The sequence below is a fragment of the Monodelphis domestica genome, chromosome 1 (assembly GCF_027887165.1).
Source record: "Monodelphis domestica isolate mMonDom1 chromosome 1, mMonDom1.pri, whole genome shotgun sequence".
Taxonomy (NCBI): Eukaryota; Metazoa; Chordata; class Mammalia; order Didelphimorphia; family Didelphidae; genus Monodelphis; species Monodelphis domestica.
The window spans coordinates 118,947,196-118,967,679 of record NC_077227.1 but is presented as its reverse complement, the minus strand read 5'-3'; the positions used below and the strand labels follow the sequence as shown (position 1 = coordinate 118,967,679).

The following is a 20,484-nucleotide window of genomic DNA, read 5'->3' as shown; positions in this document are numbered from 1 at the left end:
ATAAACTGGATGTCTCACCCCAATTATCTTTTATCTACTCATATCTCATTTACCCCACTATACTCTTTGTTCCAATGGCATTGGCTTCCTTGCTGTTCCACTGATGACACACTTCTCTTGATTTGTAGCATTTCCTCTGGCTGCCTTCATGCCTAGAATGTTATCCCTCCAACTTTCCACCTATTGACTTCCATGACTTACTTCAAGACTCAACTAAAATCTCTTCTTCTACAAGGAGCCTTTCCAAACCTTTCATAATTCTTTTGCCTTACCTCCCCTCTTTTAATTATTTCCTATTTATCCTGTATATAGCTTGTATGTTTATATGAATATATGTATGTAGGTATATTTGTTCACTTTTCCCCCTCCATAAAACTTTGAGCTTCTTAAGAGAAGGGACTATCTTTCTGTACTTCCTGTTCAAATATATATAATATTGGTTCTAAGATGGCAGGAAAGAGTTGTTTGGATTTTTTTTTAAAGGAAACTAGCAGGACTTATGAGGGTCTGACAATTTCCCAGTTCTCAAGTTTATAACATTTCAGATTCTATTATGCTGGGATATGGAGCAGCAACAAGAATGGATCGGTTAAACAATTGCTGTGGCTGAAAACAAGCCAGATCAGCACCAAAAGACAGTCTTGAATGCAAGTAACTGAGGGGCTCCTAAGGGCACAGTCATGAGATCAGCAAGGTGTAAAGAAAGAAATGGACTCTGGAAGTTGTGAAGATTAAATGAACTCTCCCCTGCCAATTTTTAGATTTAATCACCAAAAGTATAAACACCCCACTTACACTTGAGTAGGTGAGGTCTGTGACCCCACGTGTGTGATATTAGGTGATGAATTAGAATCAACTGACTTCTCCCTGGGCAGTCCTAAGCAAAGCTTTACTTGGAATTAATACACATAAAATGGAAGAAAGTCACAGGAAGTGATGAAAAGATACGGTCTTAAAAAATGCCAAGCTCTTCCTGTGAGGAGGCTCTTTGGTCTTTTGTCTTTGCCTTGACTTTGGAAGAGCTATGACTGAGGATCTCAGACTGCTTCTACTTTCCTTAAACTATCACTTGGGGTGAGTGGAAAAGGCTGACTTCTTTCCTGTATTTTCTGAAAGGACTCAACTCAGGAGAGACCTACCCTCTTAAGAGAGGATTCCTGCATCCCCAGGTCCTCAGCTCAAGGATGAGGCCCCTCCAGCTAAGGGCTGATTAGTCATGCCTGGGTTGGGGGGGGGGCAGGGGCAGAGCAAAAATACTTAGTGTGTAGCCCAGGTATCTTACCCTATACTCTCTCTGATTTTTCGTACTTTCACTATTTCTATATTTTTAAAATAAATTGTGAAACTACATTTCTTAGGAATTAATTAAATTCCTAATGACCCTATTCTTAAATAATCCAGTCCAACCTTTTATAAAAAACCCTCACATTTCTACCCCTAACAAAGTCAAGGTAATCTATTGCTAAGAATCCTAGATGTTTGAGGGGTTTTTGTTTGTTTGTTTGTTTGTTTGTTTTAGTTTTTAAACATTATTTTATTTGGTCATTTTCATACATTATTCATTGGAAACAAAGATAATTTTCTTTTCCTCCCCCTCCATCCCTCAATCCCTCCCCTAAACGATGCGCGATTCCATTGGGTACAACTTGTACTTGCTCCGAACCCATTTCCTTGTTGTTGGTATTTGCATTAGGGTGCTCATTTAGCATCTCTCCTCAATGATATGCCTTCAACCCCTGTAGTCAAGCCTTTCCTCGGTGTTTTTACTCCCACAGTTTGTCCTCTGCTTAAGGATAGTGCTTTTTCTCATAGATACCTGCAGAGTGTTCAGGGACATTGCTTTGACACTAATGGAGAATTCCATTACATTTGATTGTACCACAGTGTATCAGTCTCTGTGTACAATGTTCTCCTGGTTCTCCTTTCACTCTGCATCACTTCCTGGAGGTTGTTCCAGTCTCCATGGAATTCCTCTACTTTATTATTCCTTTGAGCACAATAGTGTTCCATCACCAACATATACCACAAATTGTTCAGCCATTCCCCAATTGAAGGGCATCCCCTCGTTTTCCAATTTTTGGCCACCACAAAGAGTGCAGCTATGAATATTCTTGTACAAGTCTTTTTCCTTATTATCTCTTTGGGGTACAAGCCCAGTAGTGCTATGGCTGGATCAAAGGGCAGACAGTCTTTTATCGCCCTTTGGGCATAGTTCCAAATTGCCCTCCAGAATGGTTGGATTAATTCACAACTCCACCAGCAATGAATTAGTGTCCCTACTTTGCCACATCCCCTCCAGCATTCATTACTTTCCATAGCTGTCATGTTAGCCAATCTGCTAGGTGTCAGGTGATACCTCAGAGTTGTTTTGATTTGCATTTCTCTGATTATAAGAGATGTAGAACACTTTTTCATGTGCTTATTAATAGTTTTGATTTCTTTGGCTGAGAACTGCCTGTTCATGTCCCTTGCCCATTTCTCAATTGGAGAATGGCTTGATTTTTTGTACAATTGATTTAGCTCTTTGTAAATTTGAGTAATTAAACCTTTGTCAGAGGTTTTTATGAAGATTGTTTCCCAATTTGTTGCTACCCTTCTGATTTTAGTTACATTGGTTTTGTTTGTACAAAAACTTTTTAATTTGATGTAGTCAAAATTATTTATTTTACATTTTGTAACTCTTTCTAAGTCTTGCTTGGTTTTAAAATCTTTCCCTTCCCAAAGGTCTAACAGGTATACTATTCTATGTTCACCTAATTTACTTATAGTTTCCTTCTTTATGTTCAAGTCATTCACCCATTCTAAATTTATCTTGGTGTAGGGTGTGAGGTGTTGATCCCAACCTAATCTTTCCCACACTGTCCTCCAATTTTCCCAGCAGTTTTTATCAAATAATGGAATTTTTCCCAACAGCTGGGGTCTTTGGGTTTGTCATAAACTGTCTTGCTGAGATCATTTATGCCAAGTCTATTCCACTGATCCTCCTTTCTGTTTCTTAGCCGGTACCAAATTGTTTTGATAACCACTGATTTATAGTATACTTTGAGATCTGGGACTGCAAGTCCTCCTTCCTTTGCATTTTTTTTCATGATTTCCCTGGATATCCTTGATCTTTTGTTCTTCGAAATGAACTTAGTTATGTTTTTTTCTAATTCAGTAAAGAAGTTTTTTGGTAGTTCAATGGGTATGGCACTAAATAAGTAAATTAATTTGGGTAGGATTGTCATTTTTATTATGTTAGCTCGTCCCACCCATGAGCACTCAATGTTTTTCCAATTGTTTAGATCTAGTTTTAGCTGTGAGGAAAGTGTTTTGTAGTTGTGTTCATATAGTTCCTGTGTTTGTCTCAGGAGATAGATTCCTAAGTATTTTATATTGTCTAGGGTGATTTTGAATGGTATTTTGCTCTCTAATTCTTGCTGCTAAAATGGGTTAGAGATATATAGAAATGCTGATGACTTATGCAGGTTTATTTTGTATCCTGCAACTTTGCTAAAGTTGTTGATTATTTCGAGTAACATTTTGGTTGATTCTCTAGGATTCCTTAAGTAAACCATCATATCATCTGCAAAGAGTGATAGCTTGGTCTCCTCATTGCCAATTTTAATACCTTCAATTTCTTTTTCTTCTCTAATTGCTACTGCTAGTGTTTCTAGTACAATGTTAAATAATAGAGGTGATAATGGGCATCCTTGTTTTACTCCTGATCTTATTGGAAAGGCTTCTAGTTTATCCCCATTGCAGATGATGTTTGCTGATGGTTTTAGATATATACTGTTTATTATTTTTAGGAATGACCCTTCTATTCCTATGCTTTCTAGTGTTTTCAATAGGAATGGGTGTTGTATTTTATCAAAAGCTTTTTCTGCATCTATTGAGATAATCATGTAATTTTTGTCAGTTTGCTTGTTAATATGGTCAATCATGTGGATGGTTTTCCTAATATTGAACCATCCTTGCATTCCTGTTATGAATCCTGTCTGTTCATAGTGGATGACCCTTGTGATGACTTGCTGGAGTCTTTTTGCTAGTATCCTATTTAGGATTTTTGCATCTATATTCATTAGGGAGATTGGTCTAGTTTTCTTTCTCTGTTTTTGACCTGCCTGGCTTTGGGATCGGTACCATGTTTGTGTCGTAGAATGAATTTGGTAGAACTCCTTCTTGGCCTATTCTGTCAAATAGTTTGTTTAATATTGGGATTAGTTGTTCTTTGAATGTTTGATAGAATTCATTTGTGAATCCATCTGGACCTGGGGATTTTTTCTTAGGGAGTTCTTTGATGGCTTGTTCAATTTCTTTTTCTGAAATGGGGTTGTTAAGGTAATTTATTTTTTCCTCTTTTAGTCTAGGCAATTTATATTTTTGTAAGTATTCATCCATGTCACCTAGATTGCCATATTTGTTGCCATATAATCTGGCATAGTAGTTTTTAATGATTGCCTTAATTTCCTCTTCATTAGAGGTGAGGTCTCCTTTTTCATCTTGGATACTGTCAATTTGGTTTATTTCTTTCCTTTTTCTAATTAGACTGACTAGTACTTTGTCTATTTTGTTTTTTCAAAGTACCAGCTTCTAGTCTTATTTATTAGTTCAATAGTTCTATCACTTTCGATTTGTTAAATTTCTCCTTTGAGTTTTAGGATCTCTAATTTAGTCTTCATCTGAGGATTTTTAATTTGTTCACTTTCTAATTTTTAATTTGCATGCCCAATTCATTGACCTCTGCCCTTCTTAATTTGTTAATATATGAACTCAAGGATATAAATTTCCCCCTGAGTACTGCTTTGGCTTCATCTAATAGATTTTGAAAGGATGTCTCATCATTGTCATTTTCTTCAATGAAGTTATTGTTTCTATGATTTGTTCTTTAACTAACTGGTTTTGGAGAATCGTATTGTTTAATTTCCAATTAATTTTCGATTTACCTCTCCATGTTCCCTTACTAATTATTATTTTCATTGCATTGTGATCTGAGAAAGTTGCATTTATTATTTCTGCTCTTTTGTACTTGTTTGCAATGTTTTTATGCCCTAATACATGGTCAATTTTTGTAAATGTACTATGTGCTGCAGAAAAGAAGGTATATTCCTTTTTGTCCCTATTTATTTTTCTCCACATGTCTACTAACTCTAATTTTTCTAAGATTTCATTCACTTCTCTTACCTCTTTTCTTATTTATTTTTTGGTTTGATTTATCTAGTTCGGATAGAGGAAGGTTCAGATCTCCCACTAGTATAGTTTTTCTATCTATTTCGTCCTTGAGTTCCTCTAGTTTCTCCTTTAGAAATTTGGATGCTATGCCATTTGGTGCATACATGTTGAATACAAAGATTTCCTCACTGTCTATACTGCCTTTTATCAGGATGTAATTACCTTCCCTATCTCTTTTAACTAGATTTATTTTTACTTTGGCTTTGTCAGATATCATGATTGCGACTCCTGCCTTCTTTTTGTCAGTTGATGCCCAATAGATTTGGCTCCACCCTCTTACTTTCACCCTATGTGTATCTACCTTTCTCATATGTGTTTCTTGTAGACAGCATATGATAGGGTTTTGGACTCTAATCTACTCTGCTATTCGCTTGCGTTTTATGGGTGAGTTCATTCCATTCACATTCAGAGTTATGATTACTAGCTGTGTATTTCCCAGCATTTTGATTTCTGCTCCTTTACCTGCCTTTTCTTCTTTCACTATTTCCTTCTACACCAATGTTTGCTTTTGAACAGTCCCCCTTGTTCCCCCCCTTATTTTACTTCCCTTTATACCCCCTCCCTATTTATCCCCCCCTTATTTTCCCTGTAGTCTTTCTAAAATTAACCCCTTGCTCCCTCCCTCTCTTGTACTGCTTCCCTCCCCACCAGACCATTTGTTACCCTTCTACTCCCCTATAGGGTGCAAATCTATTCTCTGTCCCCAATGGATTGGATTGTTTTTCCCTCTTTGAGTCACTTTCAAAGCATGTAAGAGTTGAGTATTTCCAATCTCCAACCTCTTTACCCTTCCTGTGTATTGATGTTCTCCCCCCTCCCACCATGAGCTTCTTTATGACATATAAATTTACCCCCATTTGTTTCTTTTCCCATTTCTTTTAATATTAACCTATTTTAAGTCTAGTTTTATATATATATATGTATATATATGCATACTCATGCAATTGTATTTTTGCATGCATATATCTATATACCTATTTATGTCTTGTCCTTTCATCCTATACAGTTTGTTGCTGTTCTCTCTAAGTATACTTCTCAATGACCTCTTTTCTTATAGGGTACATATCATTTTAACTTATTGAGTCTCTTAAATTTTTTTTATTGTTTTTTCTTTTTTCCCCTCTTTTTAAATTACCTTTTGATGATTCTCTTAAGTTCTGTGCTTGGACATCAAATTTTCTGTTCAGGTCTGGTCTTTTCTTTACAAATTCTTGGAATTCTTCTATTTTGTTGAATGACCATACTTTCCCCTGTAAGAATATAGTCAGCTTTGCTGAGTAGTTGATTCTTGGTTGTAAACCTAGTTCCCTTGCTTTCTGGAATATCGTATTCCATACCTTTCTTTTTTTCAGTGTGGATGCAGCCAGATCCTGAGTTATCCTCACTGTGGTTCCTTGGTATCTGAATGACTTCTTCTTGGCAGCTTGTAATATCTTTTCTTTGGTCTGATAGTTCTTGAATTTGGCTATAACATTCCTGGGTGGTGTCAGTTGGGGATTAAATGCAGGAGGTGATCTGTGGATTCTATCAATCTCCACTTTTCCCTCTTGTTCAAGGATTTCGGGGCAGTTTTTTTTAATAATTTCCTGTAATATAATGTCTAGCCTTTTTCTTTTGTCATGGTCTTCTGGTAGGCCAATAATTCTTAAATTGTCTCTCCTTGAATGATTTTCTAAATCCTCTGTTTTGTGAATGAGATGCTTCATATTTTCCTCAATTTTTTCATTCTTTTCATTTTGTTTTATAGTGTCTTGCTGCCTTGTGCGGTCGCTTGATTCAAGTTGTTGTATTCTGGTTCTTAAAAACTGGATTTCATCCTTAGTTTTTTGGTCGTCCTTTTCCTTTTGGTCTGATTTTCTTTGGAGGTCATCTTTCATCTTCTTCACCTCATCTTTCATCTGCTTTGCCTCATCTTTCATCTCTTTTGCCTCATTTTCCAGCTGGTTGATTTTGGCTTTCAAGACATTATTTTCTGTTTCCAGATGACTTATCTTAGTTTTTAAGTTCTTTTCCCAATTGTCTTTAGCCTCTCTTAATTGTGTTTTGAATTGCATTTTGAGTTCTTCCAAAACCTGTTCCAATTCGCTGGATTTTCTGATTTTTCCTTTGCTGGGTCCTCCCCCTCTGTTTCATTCGCTCTTTGCTCATTACCTGTGCAGAAGCTGTCTATTGTAATTTCTTTCTTCCTTTTCTGTTGTTTGCTTGAGTTTATCCCTTCTTTGCTCCCCATATTTGGCTGTGCTCTTGCTCCTCTCATTTTGTTTTGGTTTTGGGGCTGTCAGTCTCCCCTCTTGGAGCTTTGTCAGATCTCTTGGTACAGTCTCTATGGGAGGAATGTTAGCTTCCCTGTCCTCTGGAGGCTTTTGATTGGATTGAGTTCAATTGGGTTGGGCTGTATGTGGTATGAAGCACTGAGGCTCTGAAGACTCCTGGAAGGCTGGGCCGCCCAGGCTCTCTCCAGTTCTCTCCAGCTGCTTCTCCACTGTCTGCAAGTGCCTTTGCCTGCCTCACTAAACTCTGAGGAGTTCTGATGGGATTAGTTCAACTGGATTGGTCTGGATGTGCCCAAGGCAAGGGTGAGACTGGAGCCCGATGGAGGGACCCAGCCACCGCCCGTTTCTCCCTGGCTTCTTCCCCACTGTCCAAGCTGGATGCTCTGAGCCCGGCGCCCCGCTGCTCACAAGGTAGACCCTGCAAACCAGCACCTTTGCATGCTCAGAGGTTCCTGCTGCTGATGAGGGCTCAGCCCTCTCGGTTGTGGGGGAGGGGTCCTGGGACCTTCGCTCTGCCTTCCCCTTAGCCCTGAGTATTCTTGGATTCTGGCTTTTGGTGGGGCATACCTTTTGATTTGAGTTCAGAAGGAGGGTTCCCCACTTCTGTCCTGTTGTTCAGATTGAATTTCGGTGCCCTAGGAGCATTCAGTCTGTATTGGTAAGGAAGGGTCTTCCACGAGGTCTGAACTTTTGCTGCTTGATAAGCTGCCATCTTGACTCCGCCCCCCTATAACCTTTTAAACCAGTGATTTACTTTAGATCAGTCCCCTAGTTCCCTCCCTTAATATGCTTCCCTTTCTAGCGCCTCCCTTTTTATTACCTTCCCTTCCCCTGTCTCCTTCCTTCCCTTTTTATACTCCCTCCCCTTTCCCTCTCCTTAATTTCCCCTTCTCTCTTACCCTGTTGGATAAGATAGAATTCAAGATCCCAATGGATCTAGATGTTCTTCCCTCTCAGAGTTGATTTCACTGAGAGTAAGGTTTAAGTAATATCGATTTGCACTCTGTTCCTCTCCTTCTTATAGGAGAATTCTTCCCCTCCCCTTCCCATGTGTGACAAAGATTATTCTATTTAGTTTTTTTCTATTTTTTGAAGTATATCTTAGTACCATCAATGATTCCCCCCCTCCCTTTTTCTTTCTTCTCCCCCTTTCTCCATATCGTCTTGATGCCCCAATCTTTCCCTATGAGTGATTCTTCTAACTACTCTAATGATGCATACAATTTTTGAGAGTTACACATTACATTTCCCCACATATTAATATATATAATTTGATATAAATGTAGTCCTTATAGAAGAGAGTTTGAATAAAAGAAAAAGATAACATTTTTCTTCTTTTCCCTTTCCTTCATATTTACCTTTTCATGTTTCTCTTGTTCTTTGGGTTTGGATGTCAAACTTTCCACACAGCTCTGGTCTTTTCTTTATAAATACTTGGAAACCTTCTATTTTGTTGAATGCCCATACTTTCCCCTGGAATTATATAGTCAGTTTTGATGGATAGCTGATTCTTGGTTGAAGACCCAGCTCTCTTGCCTTTCTGAATATCATGTTTCATGCCTTACGGTCATTCAGTGTGGAATTTTCAAGGTCTTGTGTGACCCTGATTGGCATTCCTTTATATCTAAATTGTCTCTCTCTGGCTTCTTGTAAGATTTTTTCTTTTGCTTGAAAGCTTTGGAGTTTGGCAATTACATTCCTGGGAGTTGTCTTTTGGGGATTTAGTATAGAGGGTGTTCTGTGAATTCTTTCAATGCCTATATTGCCCCCTTGTTCTAGAACCTCTGGGCAGTTTTCTTGGATGATATCTTGTATTATGATATCAAGATTGCTTTTCATTTCTGGCTTTTCTGGTAGACCAATGATTCTCAGATTGTCTTTCCTTCTTCTGTTTTCCAGGTCTGTCACCTTGTCAGTGAGATATTTTATGTTATCTTCTAATTTCTTAGTCTTTTGACTTTGCTTTATTAATTCTTGCTCTTTTGCAAGATCATTATCTTCCAATTGCTTGATTCTGACCTTTAAAGACTGGTTTTCCTTTTCAGTTTGGTCTGTCCTGCTTTCCTGAGTCTTCAAGCTGTTTTTGCAATTGCTTGTTTTCATCCTTCAGATTGCTGAGTTCCTTTTGAATTATTTCCCATTTTTCCTGCCAGAAGGCTTCCATCTTTTTGATAACTTCCAATTTAAATTAAATTAAATTCTTCAAGAGCTTGTGGAGTATTTCCATTTCTTTTGGAAGGTACTGGAGCATTTGTTTGTGTTTCTTCTTCTATATCCTCTATATTTTGTATTTTCCCTCCATAAAATGTATCCAAAGTTATCCCCTTCTTCTTGCTTTTCTTGGTGTTGGGAGGCTGTTGTTCCTGTGCACTGTTTGCCATCTCTATGTTTTTGGGGTTTTTTTCTCCCCTTTCCAGTCAGATATCTGAGTGAGGAGGGCTTGCTCTCAGTGTAAGGGTCTATTGATCAAGGCTTTATCCTCGGGCTAATTCTCGGTTCTCCACAGCTGCACTTTCTTCCCGGGGGAGCCCTGGGTCTGCCCTCCCCTGCCTGCCGGTGTTTTGGGTGTTACTGCTCTCAGGTGTAGGTCTTTGGTGGTCTTAGTTAACTCCCAAGACATGTGGGTGTCCCTTGCTTACTTCAGGGGATCCCTTCATGCAGTCATTGATTATAGTGCGCTAGTTCTGGGCGCCTGAAATCTGATTTCCCCTTTCCCACTTGCTGGGGGTTTCAGGTGTTATTACTCATGGGAATAGGTCCTTGGTGGTCTTAGTTGGGTCCCCAGACCTGGGGATGCCCGTTGTTCAATCCTGGGGTACCCCTCCCTCACTTGTTGATTCTGGCCAGTGCCGACTTAAACTCTGGCTCCCAGTGCCGACTTAAACTCTGGTGGGTAGGGGAGGGTAGGTCAGCTTATATTGTATATTATATAAGGTCCCTTATATTGTGGAAATGCTGGAATCCCACCTACCTTCAGTCCTGTGCTTTAGTGTGGGGTCTCTCCGTTCTTATGAGGAAGGTTGTTTTTTTGGGGGGAGTTTGGGGGGTCTTTTGAGGTCATCTCTGTCGTTGGGTCTGAGGAGAGGAAGCAAGCCGCGTCTACTCTGCAGCCATGCTTACTCAGAATTCTTTAGACCAATGATTCTTAAATTGTCTCTTTTCAAACGATATTCCAAATTGTCTGTTTTGTGATGAGATGCTTCATATTTTCCTCAATTTTTTCATTCTTTTCATTTTGTTTTATACTGTCCTGCTGCCTTGTGAGGTCACTTAATTCCAGTTGTTGTATTCTGGTTCTTAAAGACTGGATTTCATCCCTAGCATTTTGGTCATCCTTTTCCTTCTGGTCTGATTTTCTTTGAAGGTTGTCTTTCATCCTCTTTACCTCATCTTTCATCTCCTTTGCCTCATCTTTCATCTCCTTTGCCTCATTTTCCAGCTGGTTGATTTTGGCTTTCAAGACACTATTTTCTCGTTTTAGTTCAAGTGCCTCTGTTTCCAGATGACTTATCTTAATTTTTAAGTTCTTTTCCCAATTGTCTTCAGCCTCTCTTAATTGTGTTTTGAGAATTTGCTGGGATTTCTGATTCATCGTTGGCTAATCTCTCCCCCTCTGTTCTGTTTGCTGAGTAGATGCTGTCTATTGTAGTTTCTTTCTTCTTTTTCTGTTGTCTGCTCAAATTCACCCCTTCTTTACTCCCCATATTTGTCTGTGCTATTGCTCCTCTCATTTTTTTATTTTGGGGGCTTCTGTCAGTTTCCCCTCTTGAAGCTTTAGCAGGAGATCTCTCGGTATAGTCTCTGGTGGGGGGTTGTTGGGGTTTGAGTTTCCCTGTCCTCTGGAGGCTTTTGATTGGATTAACGTCCAGCAGTCAATGAGGATGGGTGTGGAGCCTGGGCTTCCCTGAGTTCTGGAGACTTTTGATGGGATTAAGATCAGCTTAGTTGGGCTGGGTATGCTCTGAGTCCAAAACTTCCTGGAAGGCTAGAGCAAATATGGAGGATCTCCACAGCTCGGGCCAGGCTGCCAGGTCTATGCTCCCTCTCTAGCTCCTTCCCTACCTTCTGTGTTGGACACTCTGAACTTGGCACAGCCCTGTTTACAAGGTATGCCCTTCAGACCAGCACCTTTGCCCACCCAGAAGTTCCCGCTGCTGCTGGAATCTCAGCACTCTGGGTGGGAGGGGGGATTTGTACTGGGATCTTCCTTTTGTCTTCCCCTTAAACCTGAGTGTTCTCAGATTCTGGCATTTTGAAGGGCATACCTTTTGAATTAAGTCCAGCAGGAAGGTTCCTTGGCTCTGTCTTGTTGTTAAGTTTGATTTTCAGTCCCCTGAGAGCATTCAGTTTGTGATAGGTTAGGAAGGGTATTCAGAGGTCTGAACTTCTGCTCCTTCTAGGCCGCCATCTTGACTCTGCCCATCAATGTTTGTGTTTTCAATAATACCAGCATTAAAGAGCAGAACTTACCTCATATTGCTTGATTCTAGAGCAAAGCCAGAACTACTAAAACAGCCTCTTAATCATTCAAACTCCACCTTTGTCAAGTTTTCCCTGATTCCTGCCCCCTGCTCCCTCCTGTTAACAGTATTTCCCTTAAATCCAAAGTTTTTGTTGTTTTCTTGAACCACAGATCATAGCACAACAGGCTCTTCTCTCTTCCATACCTTTCAGTCTGTTCAAGTTCGTGACCATTATTTCCATGACACTTTCTTTCCATCTCAATCTCTGCTGTAACCTTCTTTTGCCTTCAATCTTTTCCAACATCAGAGTCTTTTCCAGTGGTATACGTCTTCTCATTATATGGCCAACGTTTTTAAGCTTTAGCTTCAGTATCTGACCTTCTAATGAACAGTCTGAGTTAATTTCTTTATGTTGTATCTAGAATGTATATATTTTATAATACTAATATATGTTCATAATGACTCATAAGCTCTTTGAAGACAAGGATTTTAACTTTTGTTTTTAATATTCGCATCCCTAGAACAATGGCTATCACATAGCAAATACTTAATATATGGCTCTCTGACTGACTGGCAGAATGAATGAATGAATGAATGAATGTTCTCAGCATTTTTTATACCTTAGCAATCTCTAGATAGCTGGGCCTAATGAAAGTGGCTTTGTTTGGTTAAGGATTTATTGGGGGGGAAAGCAGTTGAAGAAAGAGTACTGATATATTATCTTCATTACCTTTTTCAGGTCCAGTTAATCGTAAAAAATAACTTTTCATTTTATGAAATCATTTCATTGTTAACGCCATATTCAGTATCTGGGCAGAGGAAAAATGTCCCAGCCCATTATGGGAAGGGAGCTCTATCCAGGCTGAATTTTTTCGTCTGGTTTAATTTAACCACACTTACATAGGTGTGGCTTTAGTCAAGGTTTTGTCCTGAACAAATGTGGCCAAATATGGAGATATTTCAGAACTTCTGAAGAATGCATGGAAAAACAATAGTACTTATCAAATAAAACTTTTTAGCCTATTATATATTTGTTGGGAATTTTTTCTTCTATATTGTAATAGCCTCAAACTCTACTATGCTTACTGCTCATATTAGGAATTCCATTTGGAATGAAGTATCCCTCACAATGTCCAGACTGAAAGTAAAGAGTTTTTATAATTATCATCTTAATCTAAGTCAAATGATCATTTTAAACTGGTAAGCAGATTATGTGAAGGACACATATTCTTTTATATTTTCTGATCTTTATTGCTTTAAAAACTGCAAAAGGAAGTCTTAAACATCTTTTAAAAATATCTTAATGTTAAACAATTTAGGATAAATTCCTATGAATTCTCCCCAAATGTGTAACTTCCTTGTAATTCATATGAAATATTTTGTATCCAATTTGGCAGTAAAGCATGCATTCACAAAGAGTAAATTCTAAATCTGTGGTCAATTAGGCGAACAGTCAAATCTCTTTAAATGAGTAACAAGAGAGTGAGGAAAGAGTATTATGCACCATTAGCTCTTAAATATATACCACAAAAATATGTCTTTTAAAAGTTTCATTAGAATATTTTTTTTATATTACAACACTTACATTATTGCTGCAGGTTTTGTATCGAATATTCTGCCCTTCACAGCTCCTACATAGAGAAAAGGAGATAAGGATTCTAAATAAAAATAGTGATTATTCACAAGCAAAAACAAGATAATGATTTTCTGTAAAAACTAAATCTGCATGGCCTTGGAGAAGTCATTTCCATCTTCCCAAGGTGTGTTTCCTTATGTCTAAAATGAGACTGGTAGACTACCTGATCTAAAGGCTTCTTCCAGTTCTAAATCAATGATTAAATTCTATCTATATATGAGGCAATTGATAGCACAGTGGATACAGTGTTGGAATTGGATCCAGGAAGATTTGAGTTCAAGTCAGGCCTCAAACACTAGTTGTGTGACAACCTTTTCCAGTCACTCAACTTCTGTCTGCCTCAGTTTCCTCAACTATACAGTGGGGATAATAATTAAGTCTTCTTTCTAGGGTCATTGTGAGGATTAAGTGAGATAATATTTGTAAAGTGCTTAGCACAATAGTGTAATAAATTATTGTTTTCACCTTAATTACTTCTTCTAATCCTATTGCCAGCATGTTTCACTTTATTTTAGACTTTAGCTTTAAACAACAAGCACTTTTAAAACACTTACTCTATGCCTGGCAATATCCTAAGCACTAGGGAGACAATGTAAAAGTAAAAACTATCCCTGCTCTAAAGGAGTTAATGTTCTATTGGAGGAAAGAATGGATACAGACATCATTATATACAAAATAAATACAGAATTCAGGGTAAGTATCTTTTGATAAAAAGGCACCAACAGCTATGGATGTCTAGACCAAATTCAAATGAAAGAATGTATCTGTGATAATTTATTTTTCATATACTGTATTAAATCTTATATCAGGGCCCTGGAGTAGAAAAGTCCCAGTTCCTGTATGTTAGGGAGAATTACTGTCCATTTCCCTGACTGGGTCACACAGCTAATAAGTGTCTGAAGTCAGATTTGAATTCAGGAAAAAAAGTCTTCCAGAGGCTAAGGTTGGCCTTCTATTCAATGTACCACCTGGATGCCCAAGTATTCTTTATTCATAACATAAGCAATATGGTCATTTAGCACATTTTTATCACGTGAAACTAAGTAGATGGAGAGACTTTATTTCAGTATTATTATAAGTAGAAGTAATTGTAATAATATTAATAATCACTGACCATATTTACGTAGTACTTTAAAATTTACAAGTTATTTAACATGAATTATCTCATTTAACCCTCCAGAGACTCCCTTAAGTTTGATGCCTATTATTAAACCCAAAGCAACAGGTGAAGAAACTGATGCTAATAGAGGTTTTGATAAGTTCATGGTTCCCACAACTGGAAAGTTTTTGAGCTGTGTTATGAAATTTAGATCTTCCTAACTCTTGTGTCTCATTTTATCTTCCATTCCACACTGCTGCCCCAATCCTGGAGAACATCTGTTACTTCCCTAATGTAGGGATGTCCCCATGAAGACAAATCAGAGCCCTTCCCTAACTTGGTGGATGCTTTCATTTCAATCAATTTATGAAGCATTTTATTAAGCACCCGAGGCACCATGTAGCAAGCATATGCAAGGTGCTGTGGTACCCATTAGGAACACAAAGACAAAAGTCTGCCCTCATGGAGCTTATGCTATTTTTTCATGAGTTACTGTGAGCAAAATCTTGCTGATGGTAGTTTTTTGTCAACAAGCCTATCTGATCTTAAAGCAACCATATGTCATTGGGTTTTTAAACTTAAAACCTCCGGCAGCATGATCTACAAGAATATATAGTCACCAACTTAGCATGGTGAGTAGCATTTAGTGAAGGGAGAAGATTCTATTCAGGACAAAATATATGTAAACTTCCTCATATTTATTGTTATTTAACAATTAATAATTAAAAAAATTCAAATCACTTAATAAGTGTTCAGTTTTTCAAATTACTTAATAGTTGTTCAGTTATTAAAATAATTTGATCCTTGTATAATTATTAAAATGTTTAATAAATTATATTTTAAATTATTTCTATTATTTATTTGATAATCATTATTATTATTCAGTTATATGTAAATGTGTATTTATTTTATGTTGTATTTATTTATTTTATAATAATTAATTATAGGTTTAATAATTAGTCATTAGTAATTAGTTATTTAAGTTGCATTCAATATAAGAATAAAAGGAGATCTGAGGTCAGATAGAATCATTCATATTTTACCTATTTATTTCTACATCTCATCTTCACCAAAATCTTTCAAAAATGCAAAATACTTCATTCTTCCTATCCTTCCAAACCCTTTCTCCCCAGAGTTTCCTTTGTCTCTAATGCCTTAAAGAGTATGCTCATATAATTTTTAGTAAAGGTTCTTAATTCTAGGTCTATGAACTTGTGGGTTTTTTATATTTTCATAACTGCATTTCAATATAATTGGTTTCTTTGGTAATGCTATGCATTTCATTAAATACATTTGAAAACATCTTTATGAGAAGAAGCTCATTGCTTCACATGACTGTCAAAGAGATCCATAATATAACAATGGTTAAGAAATCCTGTTTGAAGGTAACTAGAGGAATCTAAGGTGTTTCTATGCCTCTGTGCAGTCTAAAATATGTCACTCATTATGATGTAAACCTTGTCTAGAAGTGCATGATGAAGCCAAGCTTTTATGTCTTTCCTTCCTCTTTACTGGGAATGAGCAATGAGTGGTTGTCCTCTGGCTTTCCCCTTTCTTTGAGAGCTAGCCAAAAACTTCTCAGAGCAATGCTTTCAAGAGGGAAAACCCAGGGTCAAGGGAAACCACGAGTCTGGTTGTTTGGGAGGGGCTGGAACAGTTTTCTCTCTTAAAATCTATTTTACTCATTTAAAATTCTTCACAATTTCAAATAATTTTAAATATTTTTTAGTCTGAGGTATATATGGAAAGACATGCCAGTCTCCTAAAAGAGAGAACTTGAGGGTGGACAAGTGGGAAGGATGTTATTCATTCACTCAAAAAAATTTAATAGCCCCTCCTGTCTATCTGGCATAGTTCTATGAGTTTAAGAAGCACAAAAATGTGTAAGGAATGGTCCTTAACTTCAAATACATTATAGTTTACTGAGTGATATTATGAGTCATGTAAATACAAAGACAATAGAAATTGTGCTATGATTTTTGGTTGTCTATTTAGGGGAGTGAAGAGGGAAGCCTGGACCTATGACTTCAGCCACAGAGATGTCTAACAAAGAAGCTCCCTCCTTTAATGCAGCCAATTGTTTTGTCACTAAGATTTAGAGAAATAAGTGGGAGCACTGATAGGGTAATTGACTTGACCAGTCTCACACAGCCAGGATGTCAGAGGTGGAATTTAAAACCACAATATGCTAACTCAAGACTCCCTCAATTCATCACCCCACTCTGTAGATGAGTGGTATAAAGGAAGTGCTATTTGAGTTCAGAGGAAAGAAAGATCAGTTCTGGTCAGAGGAATAAGGGAAAGGAGAAACACAATGAAAACGGTATTTGTGCCAGAGCAGTATTTTGATGGATTGTTCCCGTTGGCAGAAACTCCACCTTTTCTGTTGTCACATCAAGTTTATGCCAAAGTATTACTTTAAACAAGGAAACATAAAGTTTCAATCCAATAATTGCAAACAATAGAAATAAATTCTAAGATATCTGTCAGCATTTTGAACCCACCTCTACTCACCTCCTTCCTCAACCTATTCTATATGTTGAAAATGTGTACAATAGGTTAAAATAAGAACCATCTGGTAACAAAACTCCATGAATAGGAACCAAGATGGTTCTGCATTAAGTTGAATATCTTGCTATAGTGGGACATGTATAATGAAGCTCTGGGGTATTTTTAAAATTTGATATATTTCCTTGCAAATTCTCTCTTAAATTAAGAAGCTGATTTTTTATTATAATGCCCAAAGTTCTCAGAGATTTCTGAAAAGAAATTCTGTCTATCTCAGCCCCGGTTTATTTCAGGTATGCCCAATTAATTACACATCTAAAGATGACACCATCTAAAACTACCTTTGGAAATCTGATACATGTTTAATACATAACAACGGCAGCTAGGTGGCACAATGGATAGAGTGCAGAACTGGAGTCCGGAAAACCTGTCTTCCTGAGTTCAAATCTGCCTTTACACACTTACTAGCTGTGATCTTAGGCAAGTTCACTTAACTGCTTGTCTCAGTTTACTCATCTATAAAATGAGCTGAAGAAGAAAATGGTAAACTCCAGTATCTTTGCCAAGAAAACCCAAAATGGGATCACAAAGACTTAGATGTGAATAAAACAACTGGAAAACAACAAAAATATAAATAAACAGAGGTTTTCACTATTCCTCAATCTTCTCTTAGGATATTTTGGATCATAAATTTCATAGGTTTTTCTCCTTTATTATTCTCTAATTTTAATTCCTCAGGTTCTGTCTTGGGGTTTAGTTTCTACTTTCATTTAACTGTCTCTCTATATGAGACAAACAAGTAAATCTAAGATTGAGAACTTTTTGTCAGAGCCTATAGTCTAGTATAGAAGGAACATGAGAACTTTTTCTTTATAAACCTGAAAATATGCATCTTATTTACATTACATGTCTAGAACAAGAGAAATATTATGTGAACATACATTGCATATACAGTGTTACTCATATTATATCTTCAACTTGAGCAGAGGCCAAGAGTAAAACCTTGATAACTTTCATCAGAAATGATCTTGTAGATGGTACATAGAACACCAAATCTGGAAATCTGAAAGACCTAAGATCAAGTCCCATCATAGGTGCTTCCTAGCTATGTGTCCATGGGAAGTTTCCTCTTCTTTAAAATGGATATAATAATATTACCCATCTCACAAATTGTTGTGGGGATGAATAAAATATCTTATGTAAAACACCTTGCAAACCTTAAAGTGCTAATGAGCTATTTTGAACCTATTAAAGTTTCTTCTGCTTTAGTCTAGATCATAAAGATTATAAGATGCAAAACTGGAAAGAACTTTAGAATTTCAATCTACTCATTTTACAAATGAAGATATTTTAATCTAGAAAGGTTTAATTGACCTCTCCAAGTAAACAGGAGGTTTGGAATTTGAACCCAAATCCTCTAATTCCAAGTCTTGTATCACAGCTTTCCATAAAACAAAGGGTTAGTTCCCCCTAAGAGAAGATCTGTATTATCTAGCTGTATCAAATTGACTTCATTCAGTGTTGAAGCTACCATCTTCTTTGTTCACCCAGCAAAATGATACTCTGTAAAATAACCTATTTTAAGAGATCATAACACAAAAATAATAACTATGATGAAACTCCAACAGCTGAACTGATTTAAAACCTTGTTAAATTGTATTTGTTGTTCTTTTAAAAATTTTAGAGAGAAAATGGCAGGGAAAGAACAGGACCCTCCTCATCTCTCCCAAATTTCCCTCCAAACAGATATGATTAACACCTCAAAATGAATGCTAGAAGAGCAGATGCAACAAAAATATAGGGTAAAAATGATTTTTCAACTCAAGACAACTTAGAATATCTGCATAAAAGGTTTGTCATACCCAAATGACAATAGAGTACAGAATGGGTAGAAATTGATAAATGGTCAAAGGATATGGACAGGCATTTTTCAGAAGAAGAAATCAAAGCTATCTGTAGTCATAAGGAAAAAAATTCTAAATCACTATTGATTAGAGAAATGCAAATTAAAATAATAACTCTGTGGTATCACCTCATACATATTAGATCAGCTAATATGACAGAAAAAGAAAATGACAAAGATGGGAGGGGATGTGGGAAAATTTAGTCACTAATAAACTTTTGGTGGAGTTGTGAACTGATCCAACTATTTTGGAGAACAATTTGGAACTATGTTCAAAGGACTACAAAAGTATGCATATTGTTTGATCCAACACTACTATTAATAGGTCTATATTTCAAAGAGATAAAAGAAATTGGAAAAGGTCCCATATGTGCAAAAATATTTAGAGCACCTTTTTTTGTGATGGCAAAGAAATGGAAATTGGAGGGAGACTCATCAATTGGGGAATAGCTAAGTTGTGGTATATGATTGTAATGGAATATTATTGTGCTATAAGAAATGACAAGCAGGATGGTTTCAGAAAAACCTGGAAAGATTTTACATGAATTGATTCAAAGTGAAGTGAGCAGAACCAGAAGATTTTATATAGTAAACAGTAATAGTGTACAATGAACAACTGTACATAACTTAGCTCTGATCAGCAGTATAATGATCTAAGACAATCCCAAGGAACTCATGATGAAAAATGCCATCTCCTTTCAAAGAAAGAATTGATGGACTCTGAATGCAAACCAAAGCATAGTATAGTTCATTTTCTTCCTTTGATTTTTTGTTTGAGTTTTCGTCCACAAAAGGATTAATATGGAAAAATATTTTACATGATTGTACATATAAACTCTATATCAGATTACTTGCCATCTCTGAGGGAGGGGAGGAAAAAAATCAGGGCTCAACACTTTTAATGTCAAAAATTGTTTTTACAAGTAATTTGGGGGGAAATTAAAATAAAAAAGTTTAATAAAATATTTTCTCCTGATAGATATATTGTTTTTAAGAAATCTGGAGCTCTTTATTATTTGTATTTGATCCAAAGTGTAATATAGCCAATAGCTGCAAAGTCACTTGAAGTTGCATCGGAAGTAATTATTGCATGCAGATTTCAAAGAACACAGCTAGACTTTTAATAACTAAATTCCCTGTAACCCCCCTCTTCTTCTCCTCATTCTTTCATCTTCCTCTTCTCCTCCTCCTCCTTCTCTTTCTCATTCTTCCTTTTGCCCTTTTCTTCTAATTCTCAACTTGGTGTAATACTCTTTAAAGGAAAATGGTACTAATTTCTCTCTCAGAGAAATTTATGCCTTTGACAAAAACTTATTAATTGGACCACATTTCTGTAAGTCAGATACCATCCCCACTTAGTGACAGCTTGTCCTAATTATAAGCAAATG

The 20,484-nt window shown here is 36.9% G+C and overlaps 1 protein-coding gene across 2 annotated transcripts in view; it reads right to left on the bottom strand.

Annotated features, from left to right (window-relative positions):
- The window catches only part of ADAMTSL3 (ADAMTS like 3), a 628,767-nt gene that overhangs the window by 313,378 nt on the left and 294,905 nt on the right, over positions 1–20,484 (bottom strand). For both annotated transcript variants that reach the window (XM_007479267.3, XM_056805881.1), the window contains exon 5: positions 13,536–13,581. In XM_007479267.3, coding sequence (XP_007479329.1) covers positions 13,536–13,581 — 46 coding nt within the window. The remainder of the gene's footprint in view (positions 1–13,535; positions 13,582–20,484) is intronic.